Source organism: Neopelma chrysocephalum, unplaced genomic scaffold (assembly GCF_003984885.1).
Source record: "Neopelma chrysocephalum unplaced genomic scaffold, ASM398488v2 Primary Assembly neopelma1_42b, whole genome shotgun sequence".
Lineage (NCBI taxonomy): Eukaryota > Metazoa > Chordata > Aves > Passeriformes > Pipridae > Neopelma > Neopelma chrysocephalum.
In genome coordinates this window covers 7,813,952-7,827,843 of record NW_020897701.1, presented here as the reverse complement: position 1 = coordinate 7,827,843, position 13,892 = coordinate 7,813,952, and the positions used below count along the sequence as shown (strand labels likewise).

Here is a 13,892-nt window from a genome sequence, read left to right as displayed (position 1 = left end):
CCTTTACATCCAGACCCAATACATCTATATAAAGCCTGTTCAGATTTCCATGGGGAATCCTTATGGAATGGGTCCTTCATCTCGCAGCATCCACATACCCTAAATGTCACTTAATGAATCTTCTACTTCCTCTTCCACTTCCCAGGGACCTGAGCATCTGTGAACTCTCCTGCAGCTGAGAGCATATCAGTGCTACTGCTGTTTCCACCAGGAGTTAATTACCACTTGAAATTAGTATTTTAATGAACTGATCTCAGCAAATGTAAATCAAAATCTCCCAGACATTAAAGAAATAAGCAGGAAGTAAAATGTAAAGTTCAGCAGACAAATGGTCAGCAGGTGCTGGCTTGGCAAAGGAGTGGAGCATTCCTGTTTCAATTTGTGGTGAAAGGAGACTGGTTCAGATTTTGGTCCTGCAAGCTGCCACAGCTCTTAGGGACAGGGCTTAGTGGGACTTGGCAGCGTTATGTCTATGGTTGATCTTCATGATCTTGGAGGTCTTTCCTAACCTAAACGATTCTGTGATTCTCTCTCTGTCTATCTCTTGATCTGCTAAGGGAGTAGTAATTTAGTAATGACACTGAAAGTTCAAACAGTGTAATTGTCATCAAGTGAAAGAGAAACACTCTGGAGAATGGTTATTGCTTTGCCCAGAAAAAAAAAATCAGAAAAGCAAGAAAAAATTCTTACCCTGCTAAATTGAAAAATTAACCTGTGTGAGAGATAGGAATGCTTTTGTGGAGTTTGCAATGATTACACAGCCTGCCAAACAGCAGTGGATATTTTGTTCAGCAGAATCAGCACTCTGCAAGATTTGAAAGTCTTTCAAAAAGTTGTGTGGGTGTGTGAAAATTGAAGTAACAAGAATTGTCATTAAAGGAGAAATGGGCTAAAATGAGTCTGAGGAGAAATTTTATTTTTGAATACTCAGAAGAAAAATCCCTTGATACTCAGTAGTTAGATTAGAGAACAGCATAAATGCTTAGAAGAGGGAAAGCGAGCACAAATTTTTCAAATGGAGGCTGCAATTATTTGATTTTTAAAATATATTTTTGTACGTACCAGTAAATTAAGTTCTGTTATTAGAAGTAACTTTTTGTTTCTCTTGCAGTAATGGTTATCTCTCAAAGCCGTAGTCATGAAGGCTGTTTAATAATAAATGGACAGTTATCCACATGCTGAGTTTTTACTTAGTTTGATTTTTTTTGTTTATTGTTTGTTTCTCAGTGGTGGTGATTTGTACAAAGGGAGGGCTTTTTTCCCCAGAAATTCGTTGAAAAGTAGGAGTTAAAAAAAGAGTTGCAGAAAGTTTGCTGTGATTTGGTAGACAGGCATACAAAGTAGGTGTGAAGTTACACAGAATAATGTTGCAAGTAGGGATCACTTCAGCGATGCTGGCTGATATACAGTGCAATAAATCTGCTTGTAATGAAGTTAAAGCAGATGCGCAACTGAAGTTGTTTAGTAAGGGAGCCTAGAAGGAAATTGTTTAAGATTACAATACATTCTTTCAAATGAAACAATTCCTTTTGCTCTTATTAAAATATCTGAGCCCAAAGTTGGGTGTTAATTGATGTTTTGTTAGTTTCTTAGTATTGTACAGATCATTGTTTCAGTCATACATTTGCTCCAAATTGATCGCAAAATCATTAGACTTTGGCAGTGGAGCATTTAATTTCTCATTTATTCTATGTAATTGTCTATCTCTGGCAGTTGCATGCATTTATGTACTCTCAGCATATTAGAATGAGAATTTTAACATTTTTGTATTGCAGAAAATATGGTAGCAGTTGAGACTTCTGACAAATTATATTGCAGAGGGAATTTTACAAATTATTGTCAATGTCACAGTATTATTTTTACTGCTATTCTGTGTCCTTGCTCGGTTTTCTACCTTATTTAGTATGTGGGATTTTTTGTTCTAATTTGTTAGGATTAGTTTAATCAGCACATAAGTATGCTTGTCCATTAGATCATGTGATACTCCTGATTTGAATTAACATGAATGAAGTAGAAAGTGTCGGGTTAAACTGAAATCCATACAGATAAATAAAGCAATTATACACACACCTATGACCCAGAAAGAGAAATCTGTGCTCTGGGAAAGATAACACTGCAGTTTTACACAACAGGAACATGCCTTTGAAAGAAAATCGTGTGTCCTGTTGAGGTAGAATCAGAGAACAGTTTGGGCCCAAAGGGAATTTTAAAGATCATCTAATCTACCCTCCCTGACATAGGCAGGATAGATCATGTTGCTTAAAGCCCTGTCCATCCTGACCTTGAACACTTGAAACTGTTGGGGGTTAAAGGCATAATGGTTGTATATTAAAGCCATAATGGGGGTAGGGGTCATGTATTTAAGATGCAACAACACTTCTGTGTTTATTATGTCCAGACATCTGATAAAAAGCCACATGGTGTAAGCAGCTGCATGAGAAAGACATGAGAGGTTAGCAATAAATTATGATTGCTTGCAACGCTGAGAAGTCATTTTGAGTAATGGAGCAATCATTGCCTTTTGTTCCTAGAATGAGCAGCTTTGTTCAAAAATACAGTTAATTATGGTTAAATACCTGTTATTTTTGTAGTCTGACTGATGTGGCACAGACAGGTTTAGGTCAGTTGCCTCTCACTCAGCTGGCTAATGGTTATTAGTGGCAGTGAGGATTCTGTCATCTTGTATTGATATCACAAGGCCTCAATAACGCACAGGAAATTGGAAGGGAAATAATGGAAAACATAGCACTAAACAGCATCAGTGAGAAAAATCCCAGGAACTTTTAATGCCATTTCACTTTTCCTATGAACAAGTAGAGCAGAAAAGGGTCTTCTAACTCATTTCTGGGAGCTGGATGTGCTGCTCTCTCTGGGTCAGCAATGCTGCATGTGCAGCTCCTGAGCATAGCCTGAGATGTGCACGAATCCAAGATGCGGTGTAGAGCTTAGGCACTGTGGCACACCCTCTCATCTGTGGTGAAGCAGAGAACAAAGCTGAGGGCCCACCTTGTCCAGCAGCATGGAGTACATCAGGGATGGCTCAGCCTTTGAGAAGGCGGAGTGCCTTGCAAATCAGCTTACCCTGACAGATGGGGAGCAGGCAGAAGGAAGCAGCAGTTTTGGCTGGCAGGATAATACATGGTGTTCTTGGCTTTTTTTTAAGGCAAGTCTTGCTTAGGTCAGGAGGCCAAGTTCAAGTGTTTCAAGGGCTGGATGTAACCTCTGGGCTGCTCAGCCCACACTGCTTTCAACTGCTGTCTTTCAGCACTGCACAGCAGAACATGTGCAGCAAAACTTCTTTCCACCACTTTTCTTCCCACCTACCCAGCTTTACAACCAGGTTAGATTCCCAAGTGGTTTTTGTCTTTGATTGTAACACTGTAATGAATGTTTCATTGCACTCATGCTTTAGAGAAATCTGTGTTTTCTCATGTTTTTTTGCAAGCATGAGTTATCAAGCAAGCTAATAGGGTAGTAAAAGTGTTTGACATTAATAAAGCTAATGAACAGCAATGTTGGATCTGTCCTCATGCATGCGATCAATTTTATGAAGCTGGCTTTTTCAGTAATTTCTACAGGTCCTTATACAGGACCCTGGGAAAAATGAGTAATAAATACTTAAACACTTCCAATACTTTGATGAATATTTTACATTGTAGAATATGTGAAATTAGTAATTAATGCAGACTTGAGAGTTAGAAAAATTTTTATAACCAGAATGGTTGTTCACTAGGCTCAGGGATACAGCTGGAACTGAATGAAAGAAAAGTGTTTGCCAAATCATCTGCTTGCATTTCATGAAGTACTGAGAGTGCAAATGGAAAATATTTCCTAGGGTGTACTAGTTCTCACCTTCGCATTCTGGAAAGCTCTGGTAGAGCAGTGACAATGGGCATAGTATAGGCTAGACCACAGCGAGGGTGAGACAAAAGGAGCAAAAACTGTGAAGATGATGCCAAACGGCAGTATATCCCTTCTGCTTCAGTTGTGGCATCTAGAGTCTGAGCAGACAGTACTGGCAAGGTCTGAGGAATGGTACAAGCAAATCACCTGGGGCTGGAAAAGAGATCCAACTGCTGTGTTTCAGTCCAGTTTCTCTGAAAGCAAGGACATTAGAAAGAAAATCTTGTAAGCCTATGACAATGAAATAGAGGAAACATCCAGCCAAGGAAATCAATTTTTTCTGTCTTGAGGTTCTGAGATGACTTACCTATTTACATCCTGTTTTCCTCTCTGCTTAAGTTCACTCCCAGTGAGAGGATACTATAGTTACGATTGCAGTCTGTTAAGCAATGCAAGTGTTCCACCTCTGTAATTTCTGCCTGCTGATAGCTGTATCCATGTCAGCCAAAAGTGCAGTGAAGCCCTCTGGTTAATAAAGCCTTCAGAGCATAGGAGAAGACCCCTCCCCCTGGGAGGCACCCAGCTTGGGCTTTTGGTTTTGCCAGCACGGTTCACCTCCTATGGAAATAAATAACCCGCCAATATGCCATTTGATATTTAGCAACAGAGGAAAGCAGTGTTTTATTGTGGCTACTGCCTTCTGGGGCAGATGGAAGAGAGTAGGCCAGAAGGACAGCCCTCTCTTTTGGGAGGGGCTCTCCACATTCACCCCAATATAAGTTTTTACTGGAAGGTGAATCTGTCTTCATTATCACCAAAGTCACAGTGTTTGTCCATCAGAAAATACCCTGAAGTACTCCATAAAGCTAGCCTTAAAATTGTTATTCTGGTAGTACTTAAAGAAGTGAGAATCTAGTCCCGTTTTTTGCAGAATTTAAGTCCTTTCTACATGAAACGTGAATGTGTCACCCACCCAAAACCAGCTAATGTTAAAAAGCAAAGTTGGCTGTGTGGAAAGCACTTGGAAGAAGTGTGGGGCTAAAGAATATGTTATATTGATGCTTTAATGCTAGGTAAGAAAAAGAGCTGAGTTTGCAAATGAGCATGTTAGGGCCAAAACCAAAAAATGATTCAGTAATGAAACAGGAACTAATGGAATATTTTTCTGCTCCTGAGATCAGAAATACCAACATAGGGCATAGAATTCAAAGTATGGCAGTACTTTGTATTATATTTAATCTGTTTCTGTATCTTCACAGCATACATGAAAGTAGATTCTGTGGGAAGATCAACTGAGCTTTTTCTGTGAGTTTTTTTATCAGAGACAATCCTAGTTCTCAGTTGTACAGTTTATGAAGGGATCAGTAAGGTTTCCATTACATCAAACACTCACATGGAAAAGGCCATGAAATTACTGAAAAACAAGTTTGTGGTTTTCTCTTTAAATTATCTGGAAGAGAGTTTCCACTTTGCATTAGAGAGGTTGTAGGAACTGGGGGGGTTTGTTTGTTTGCAGATTTTGGGGTTTTGTTATGGGGGTTGGTTTTTCGAGAGGGAGGGTTGTTTTGTGGGGGTTTTTTTGTTGTTGTTGTTTTCTTTTGTTTCAGTTTGGTGGTTTGGTTTTTTTTGCAAGTTGACCTTCTCTAGAAGAATCCAGCATACTTTTTCAGAAGGAAGCCAGCATATTTTCTTTTGGTGTTCATACCAGTACTTTGAATTGAATAGGTAAAACACATACATCATGAGAACTTCTCATGATCATATTAGGTCTTATTGTTCTCAAATTGAGACTTAGGTTGCTTATGCTATGTCCCTTTTCTAGAATCTGGAATGCTGATCAATAGTGATTTGTGTTGTCTGCAAAATGGGAAGGGGTGGGGATTTTTAGCCTAAAGAAATAATAAGGAAGAGAAAAGTAGGCTAGTGCTCAAAAATCTTAGGTATGTTAAGGTAAGGATGCAGTTCTTTTATGTGACCAAACTGGCCATATTTGTCTAATAGGTAGATGGTGGAATAATTTACACGATTTTTATGAAAGAGTATAGCTTGTCCAGGAAACAAAGGGGAAACAGTTTGTGTACCAGTGCATAGGCTTGCTTTGAGATCCAGATCACCAGCATGTGCCTGGAAAGGAATACAGTGGGAAGCATTATCCAATAGCTTTTTCAATGCATTGGTAAGATTTTAACATTTAAGGTGAAGGAAATAGCTAGAGGACTCTTTTCTCTGTAAATAAAGAAGAGGAAATCATTGAGGTTGTCCAGACAGGGTAACCTTGGTGAGAGCAATCTAAGATATATTATTGTATACAGTTTCTATGATGGGAATGAAAAATAACAACATAATAGCAGCAGATTTCAAAGAAAAGCATATCAAAGTGCATACCTACCTCATTGTGAAAGAAAGGTTGAAAGAGTGTAAAACAACCCCAAATAGGAGAATAAAGTCCATAGGAAGTAGAAACTGTATTGGGTTACTAAGGTCAAAGTCAGAATTGTAGCACTTAAGGATACTGTGAGAAAGACTAAGGCACAAAATGAAATGCAGCTAACAAGAGAAACCAGAAATAATAAGAAATGTTTTTATAAGGCTAGTTTTCAGTGATTCATAGTCAAAATGGAAAGACTTATTAATTAGTGTTGTCCTGGTTCCTGTACTATTCAGTACCCTATTAGCAATTTAAAGAATAGAAAGGTTTTAAAAATTCCATGATCCAGTGAAGTGATTTATGAATGGACATACTGTTATCCAGTTACATGAACTTTTGAAGTGTTCACAGTTCACATCTACTTCTAGGTTTCCAAAGCTGTTGATTTCACTTTTCAGAAAGAAGTGTATGACATATTGAGGTCTGCACTGAAGAGAAAAAATAAAGACAAGGTGCTGAAAGAAAAAGGGCAAATGAGAGCATGTCCTCTTGGTTTCATACTGCTTTTCTATAGGATGCACTGACTCCAAAGACATAGACATCCTTGTAACTCCACAACTGGTATCAAATAATTTTAAAAGCACTGCTGTACTTGCACCTGGGCTCTGCATACTCTTGTAGCCTTTCTGGCAAGTCCATGTAGACTGGGATAGCTTTAACCAGCATGTGACTACTTGTTTCTCAGAGTCCAGGAGAATCAGGGCTCCAGGTTAGCAGAGGGAGAGGGGAGCTGTTGGAGTCTTTCAGACTGGTGCCCTCAAAGAAGTCAAGCGGTAGAAACTGATGTTTTCTGATGTTCAGCACAGGTTCAACTCCAGGTGACTGGCAATGTTATCTTGTTGTTCAGCAGTCAGAAGAGGCTGCCTAAGCTGTGTCTTTAGGACAGCCATGCCTGTCCTCTGATCTGAAATGCTGAGCTACAAAATAGTGGGAGACAGATGAACAAGCAGTGCATCTCTTAGAAGAACTGCGAACTTTGGGAGTGGGATAAGAAGGAATGTTGTGGTGATGTGTTATAAACAAATCAGGCAACCAAATCTGTATCAGCCCTGAAAGAACAGGCCTTAGTGTGACCGCATAGTACTTTTAAGATGTCTAATAGCAAGCCTGAATGCTATCCAACAGGCAGCTGGAAATGCCCTGGAGTCCAGAAGAAGATCAAATTGTCTTTGTCCTAAACAAATTAAAGGCAGCACCTTCAGTTTAATCTAGTGTTTGAAGTCTTGTATCTCCCAGAAAAAGGCTTGATGAAGAAAACTGTTAGGCAGATGGACTGACTGAAGTGTGAAAATTGAATTAAGATTGGAATTAAAATCTAGATATGGCCAGCAGTAATCCTATAAATTACGGGCTTTGTGAGACTGACTGCAGGGAGCTGCAGTTTTTGTGCTCTCCTACTTGAAATACTGGCTACAGTGAAGATAATTTGTATGGAAAAGGAGAAGGGCATTGCCTACCTCAGGCACTAATGCACTAACTTTCAGGAGACAAAATCTTGTCTTGAGAAAGGAACACATGATGTTCTTCAGACGTTTTTTACACAGGATAAAAAAGCATCACTTGATCCTGAAGCAGAGGATATCTGGGGAAAGTGCTGTGAAGTATATCCTAGGAGAGCCTCAATTACATGAAGGGAAGAAAATAGTCTGAGTTTTAGTGTTTAATGAAAAGATTCTCTGCAGAGCTTCGCAGAACATATATTTCATTTAGCATCTTAAGTGGTTCTGGAATAATGTGTCTTGTTCAGTTTTCAGGAGTTTGCCAAGGCAGCATGTGAACTATTAGGTACAATGGCACTGAACACTGAACAGCACAGAGCTGTGACTTGACCAAGTCTGCAAGAAACAAGAGGATAATCAACAGATGGGATGACAGATTTGTCAAGACAGAGGCACAAAACTGTCAAGTCCATATCAGCATTTTAATGGTGCCTTTGATGTTTAAGCACCTCTCTTTTAGTTTAAACAAAATTTAAATATTCCAGTGCACTTCTATGCATTGCCCTATATCATGTCAGGGAGCTAACTTCCAGTAATTCTTTCTAAATTTGACCCTAACTGAAGAGAGTGTCTTGTCAAAGGGTTCAATGAGAATTTTACAAGCAATGATAAGGACTTTCTCCATCAATTTTCCTAATTTCTGCAATCCAGAAAAACTGAGGATGTAGGAGACAGCATGAGTTTCCAAAGTACAGCAGAGACACAAAAGGCTTTGTTATGTACATTTAATTTTTTTTAAAAAATACCAGTACAATAAGATGAAATAGAGATGTAAGTCTGAATTTAAACCCACAAGGCATGTAATTATTCAGCGTAAAAAGATATATATCTATACAGTGGAATTTCAACTTAGGGCCAATTTAATGAAAGAAAGGGACAACTAATAATGGGACAACTGTAAAACAATGGAATAAAGAATCATATGAATTAATGTATTATTACTCTAAGCATTATCCCAGACCCAATTTAAGCATGAAGATCTGATTTTTGAAAGCTGTTGAGCAATGTACCATCAGGAGTTCTGTCTTACTTTGTTTCTAGGAATATAAGGTACAGATATATTTTTAGATATATCCGTTTATATCTTATACATAAGGATTAATGTGAGCTGTGATTGATACATTTATCTGTGAGTATCTGTTTATAAATTAAATACACTGTCCAGGTACTTCTCACTCTTGCCATATATAACTCTTGCCATATCTAAGTATCACTGATGGGTTAAATTCCTCTGAATTCTTCAGTTTCACTCCTCACTGTACAAGAAGGTACAACATACCCAATTTCAATGGTGCAGGCCCTTGCCAGAGGGGATGATTCTGTCTCAGTACAGAGTCATTGGAAGAAAATACTTTGAGGAATAGGAAAATCCTTTGTATAACAAGGAGAAAATCTTTTGAAAACGTGCCTTAAAAAGATGGCTTTTGAGAAGAGCATTGTAAGAAATGCTGACAAGATGGGTAATAATAACTTTGATAATGAATTCCTGAGTAAATAACTGAGATAAATCAATTCAGGCTTTGTCCCTCTTATGAGGGACAGCTTTGAAGCTATTCAAAAACTTGACCTTTTTGAAAGGCAGTTAATCAAGACAGTTAAAATACATAACTGAAAGAAAATTAAGTATCTACTTTTTGATGTTGAGAGATGGCTTTTAGTCACAGGACTCGAAACATCATCAGTCTTTTAGAGGACTTTCAATTCATCCCAACATTCTCGTTGCATCCTGAGGTAAGGAAATTATTTCTCAATTCACAAACTAATTTCAAACACTTAGAGCCCTTTCCCATAGTCTGTTGGGAGCAGTTCTGTGCTGACAGCAACAACTTTTTTATACCTTTTTTATTGTAATACTGGTTCCCAATGAAGCTAGTTCTCCCTTTGGAAGGTGACTTGGCAGCCATAAGAAATCTCAGTGTAAATCAAAGACCCATTTTCAGCCCAACAGGCTCAAATGACTTGGAAGTTCAGGTCTGTGCACGAGTTGTACTCAACACCCTAAATGTAGAAACATCATGCTAACTATGCTGTTACATTCAAGTTACATGACTCAGCCCATATAAAAGACCTAAATGTAATGGACATTCGTTCAGGGCATCGTGGCAAGATTTGCAAGCTGAGCCATGGCATTATTCTGATTTAGCTGTGGTGGTTTGCATTCTTAAATAAGGACCGCCTTTGGAGACATTGCACTGTTTTCAGATGCACAGTGTCGTCATACCCAGTGTCAGAGGAGACTTCTGTCATTAATTTGCATTATACAGACTTTTTTTCTAGTGTAACCATATTTAGTTAAAGACTGTTTCCATCTGTTCAGCTTTTCTGCGTCTCACAGGTCCTGGAGACTTCTAGAAAGTGTAGACAGGGGCTAAACTTCTAAATTGCGTTTTGAATTCCCAAAGATTCAACATTGTCAGTAGAGCCATTATAAGCTACCAGGGTGGCTGACCTTCAGTCTTTTGAAACATTGAAGTTTCAAAAATGCATATTAATCATATCTATTCTATTGTTTTTCTGTGAGTCACCAGGTTTCCTTCAACTGAGAAATATCTGTGTTGAAGAAAATCAGCAAATGTCATTTGTTTTTTCCATTTACCCTTTTGACTTCATTCTACCCAACTGTATATCCATGAGTACTTCATGTTTACAAAGATAAAAGTGGAGACTTTGAAAGATTTTCTCTGGCATGTTACTCCAGTGTCATAGCAGGAGAGCTTAATATATCTAGACCTCTCCTTGCTTGATTTCTTCTACACACGTCCTCTCTTCACAGGAAACATATTTATTTATTAGACCTTATTTATTCTCACAACATACACTTACATTTAGCACATGCAGGCCTAAATCTTTTGAAAATAAATATTCTGAAAAGCTCTAACTTTGGGGCTTTTAAGATGTATCCTGTTTCTGCAAAGTATAGAGGAACACAGAAATAATGGGGAAGTTCAAGAAAAACAGGATTCTCTCACCGATGCACACATTGTATGGGCACAGAAGGCAGAGATTAATACTTTATTGTTGGAAGCAGGAAAGCTATGTAGGGATCCAGATGTATTCTTAGAGCAGCAAAGCAGGCCAGGGAGGCACCTGTTGTGCAGTCTGATGGCTGCACCGTCTCTGGAATGGTATTCATGAGGTGACTGTGTACAAGAGCTTCTGGAAAGAAGGCATTCTCAGTTCCACAGAAAAACTCTCTATTTCTCAAAATTTTTTCCTCTTTCATGCAGCAAGAACTCTGTCCCTGAGACAATGGTTGTGGGTGCCAGGAGACAGCAGGATGCTAGGAACAAACTTCTTGAGAGTCTGGCATGAGCTCCTGAGAATCAGTTTCTGTGCCATGCAGAATGGTGTAACTACATGTCAGTTCTTCCTCTTGACTGTGAAGTCCACAGTCCACTATTCTGCTTGTACTTAATCTTGCAGTCTGGATGATATATGGACCATGCTGTTTCTCTGCCTGCTTTGGGGTTGGTGTATTCAAACCCCCAGCGTTTTGTGATTCAAAATTCCTGAATAATTGTTGAGGGCTCCACTGTGTCTGTGGAGGATAGTTTCATATCCCACTTACATGGGAATCAAGGTCCTGTTGGGTTTCTTTAAAAACACTGTCACCTTTTGAAATTCCAGTTGTTTCTGAAAATCAGCAATTAACAAATGTGTGTTCTATATTTTAAGACAACAAAACTGTCTGCTGTTGTATTACAGGTTTGCTTTTAGCTGCTGTGGGTGAGCAGAGGTTTGTATCTCTTCTGCTTGAAGAAATACATTGATGTTTTAGAAAACTGATTATTCTGACCCTCCTGAGGCTAATTTTGAATAGCGCTGTGTGAATGTAACAACTTTCTAGAGGAACAAAAAGCCACTTCACCACATTTGGTCAGTGGGTAGAACTGCTAACATGCTTTGCAGTCCCATTTCTGGTTTTTCACTGCACACACGGCTTTTGGTACCAACCGCTGGGATACAGAAACTGTTTGTAATGAGCTCTCCAGAGATTTCTTGCGCTGTGTACACCCTTGAGCTATTCAGTCATGTCCTATGGACTTTGTGTTTTTCTGTTACTGATCTTTCTCATTATCTATGAGTGCTTCACAGCTGGGAGCAAACTTGGGAACTGTCTGGGCAGCCCAGTGCACTGCTGGGTAAAGATGAATTAGTGTCAACCCTTGCTGTGCAAACTTGGTATCACTTCATGGCAGAACCTTGTGTCCTTTATATGTATTGAGATATGTGTGTTCCATTTGCCAAAACATGTATATCATTACATAGTTGCAAATGCACAATGTTTCTGTCTTCACTTTCCTCCTAGTAGAATGTTGATTATTATATCAATAGCAAAGTGTGAAGGTAGGAGATGATGTCACTAAAACAAATATTCTTGATGTCACTAAAACAAATATTCTTCTTTATTTTTCTTTGTAGATTAACACAGCAAATAATTTCACCAATTGCAGAGAGGAAGCAGAAGACGGTAACACTTATGAGCTTATGTTAGGCTTGGAAACTCAACCAGCCATGAGTAAGTCATGTTGTTAGACAGTTTTATTGGGTTTTGGATGTGCTGTATTAAGCGTTTGAAGTTATGGACAGAGAGGGCAAATTTATTCTAACACTTTCAACTTCCACATGTTACTGCAACTTCCAGGGAAGGCAGATGCCCTAGGAGAACAGGAAGGCAGTTGAGGGATTCAGCTATGATAACAAAGTTGTCGCTCAGTAAGAGAGACCTCAGTGCAACCACACCTCCTTGTAAAATCTGGAAATTTATCATCTCTGCTCTGAACCTTGAAAACAGCTGAATTCTCCAAGTTCGCAGAGAACAGCCTTCAGATAAGGGGAGGCACTGCCTACAGGTGCAGTCAAGTCCTGTATGGAGGCACAGACAGTTGACAGTTTGCAGCTTGATGTTCATACTTCTAAGCATAGATTGATGACAAGCTTATTGATGATCTGTGGTCCTATACATTCCCCTTGAAAACTGCAACAAAGTTGCTTATTTGCATTTACTGATAGCATATATTTTGCATATATCTTAAGAGTATCCTGGATCTATAATGCTAAATTTTATTCTCTTTCTATCTTGTTGACAATTTTATCTTTTTTACTGTCTCATACGTATGAAAAGGAAGTTTCTTATTTGCTAAATTTAGACTGGTTGCTTTAGCACATATAGGTGGATGATAGACACAGGAAAAAAACAGGTTAGCTCTGATAGGTTTTCCAGTGTCTCTGTCACACTGTATATGCATGGACAGATGGAAGAAGAAAATAAATTGTAACAGCTGGCCACGTTAGCCAGCTAAATGCCCTAACCTCACATTTGAATCAATGCTGAAAGGCAGACATCACCAAAGGATAACGCAGAATGGAAACCTACCTCAAGGGTTCAGTACAGTGTGATGATGGACTTGTGTAGTTATTCTGTTATGTTACTGATCTTGACTACTAAAATTTTGATGCTGTACATAGCAGTTTAAAATGTACACTTTCACATCTCTCCACTGTATTCTTGTTCTGTGGTCCATGGGCCACTAAACAAAGAATCACAGAACTGTGGAATCAATTAGGTTGTAAAAGACCTCTGAGATCATCGAGTCCAACCTATGATCCAACACCACCTCGTCAACTAGACCATGACACTAAGTGCCATATCCGGTCTTTTCTTAAACGCCTCCAGGAATGGTGACTCCACCACCTCCCTGGGGAGCCCATTCTGGTGCCCAGTCACTCTGTGTAGAACTTCTTCTTAATGTCCAACCTAAACCTGCCCTGATGCATCTTGAGACTGTGTCCTCTTGGCCTATTGCTGGTTGCCTGCAAGAAGAGGCTAGGTAGTTGTAGAGAGTGATGAAGTCTCTCCTGAACCTCCTTTTCTCTAGGCTAAACAGCCACAGCTCCTCAGTCACTCCTCATAGGACTTGTGCTCCAGACCCTTCAGCAGCCTCATTGCTCTTCTTTGGCCATGCTCCAGGACCACAACATCCTTCCTGAACTGAGGGGCCTAGAACTGGACACAGTACTCAAGGCGCAGCCCCGCCAGTGATGAGTACAGGGGCAGAATTACTTCCCATGTCCTACTGGCCACACTATTCCTGATACAGGCCAGGATGCCACTGGCCTTC

General features: G+C 39.3%; 1 protein-coding gene across 1 annotated transcript in view; it reads left to right on the top strand.

Annotated features, from left to right (window-relative positions):
- BANK1 (B cell scaffold protein with ankyrin repeats 1) overlaps positions 1 to 13,892 on the top strand; it is a 141,885-nt gene that overhangs the window by 103,924 nt on the left and 24,069 nt on the right. The window contains exon 8 of the mRNA XM_027677165.1: positions 12,193 to 12,289. Within this exon, the coding sequence (XP_027532966.1) occupies positions 12,193 to 12,289 (97 nt within the window). The remainder of the gene's footprint in view (positions 1 to 12,192; positions 12,290 to 13,892) is intronic.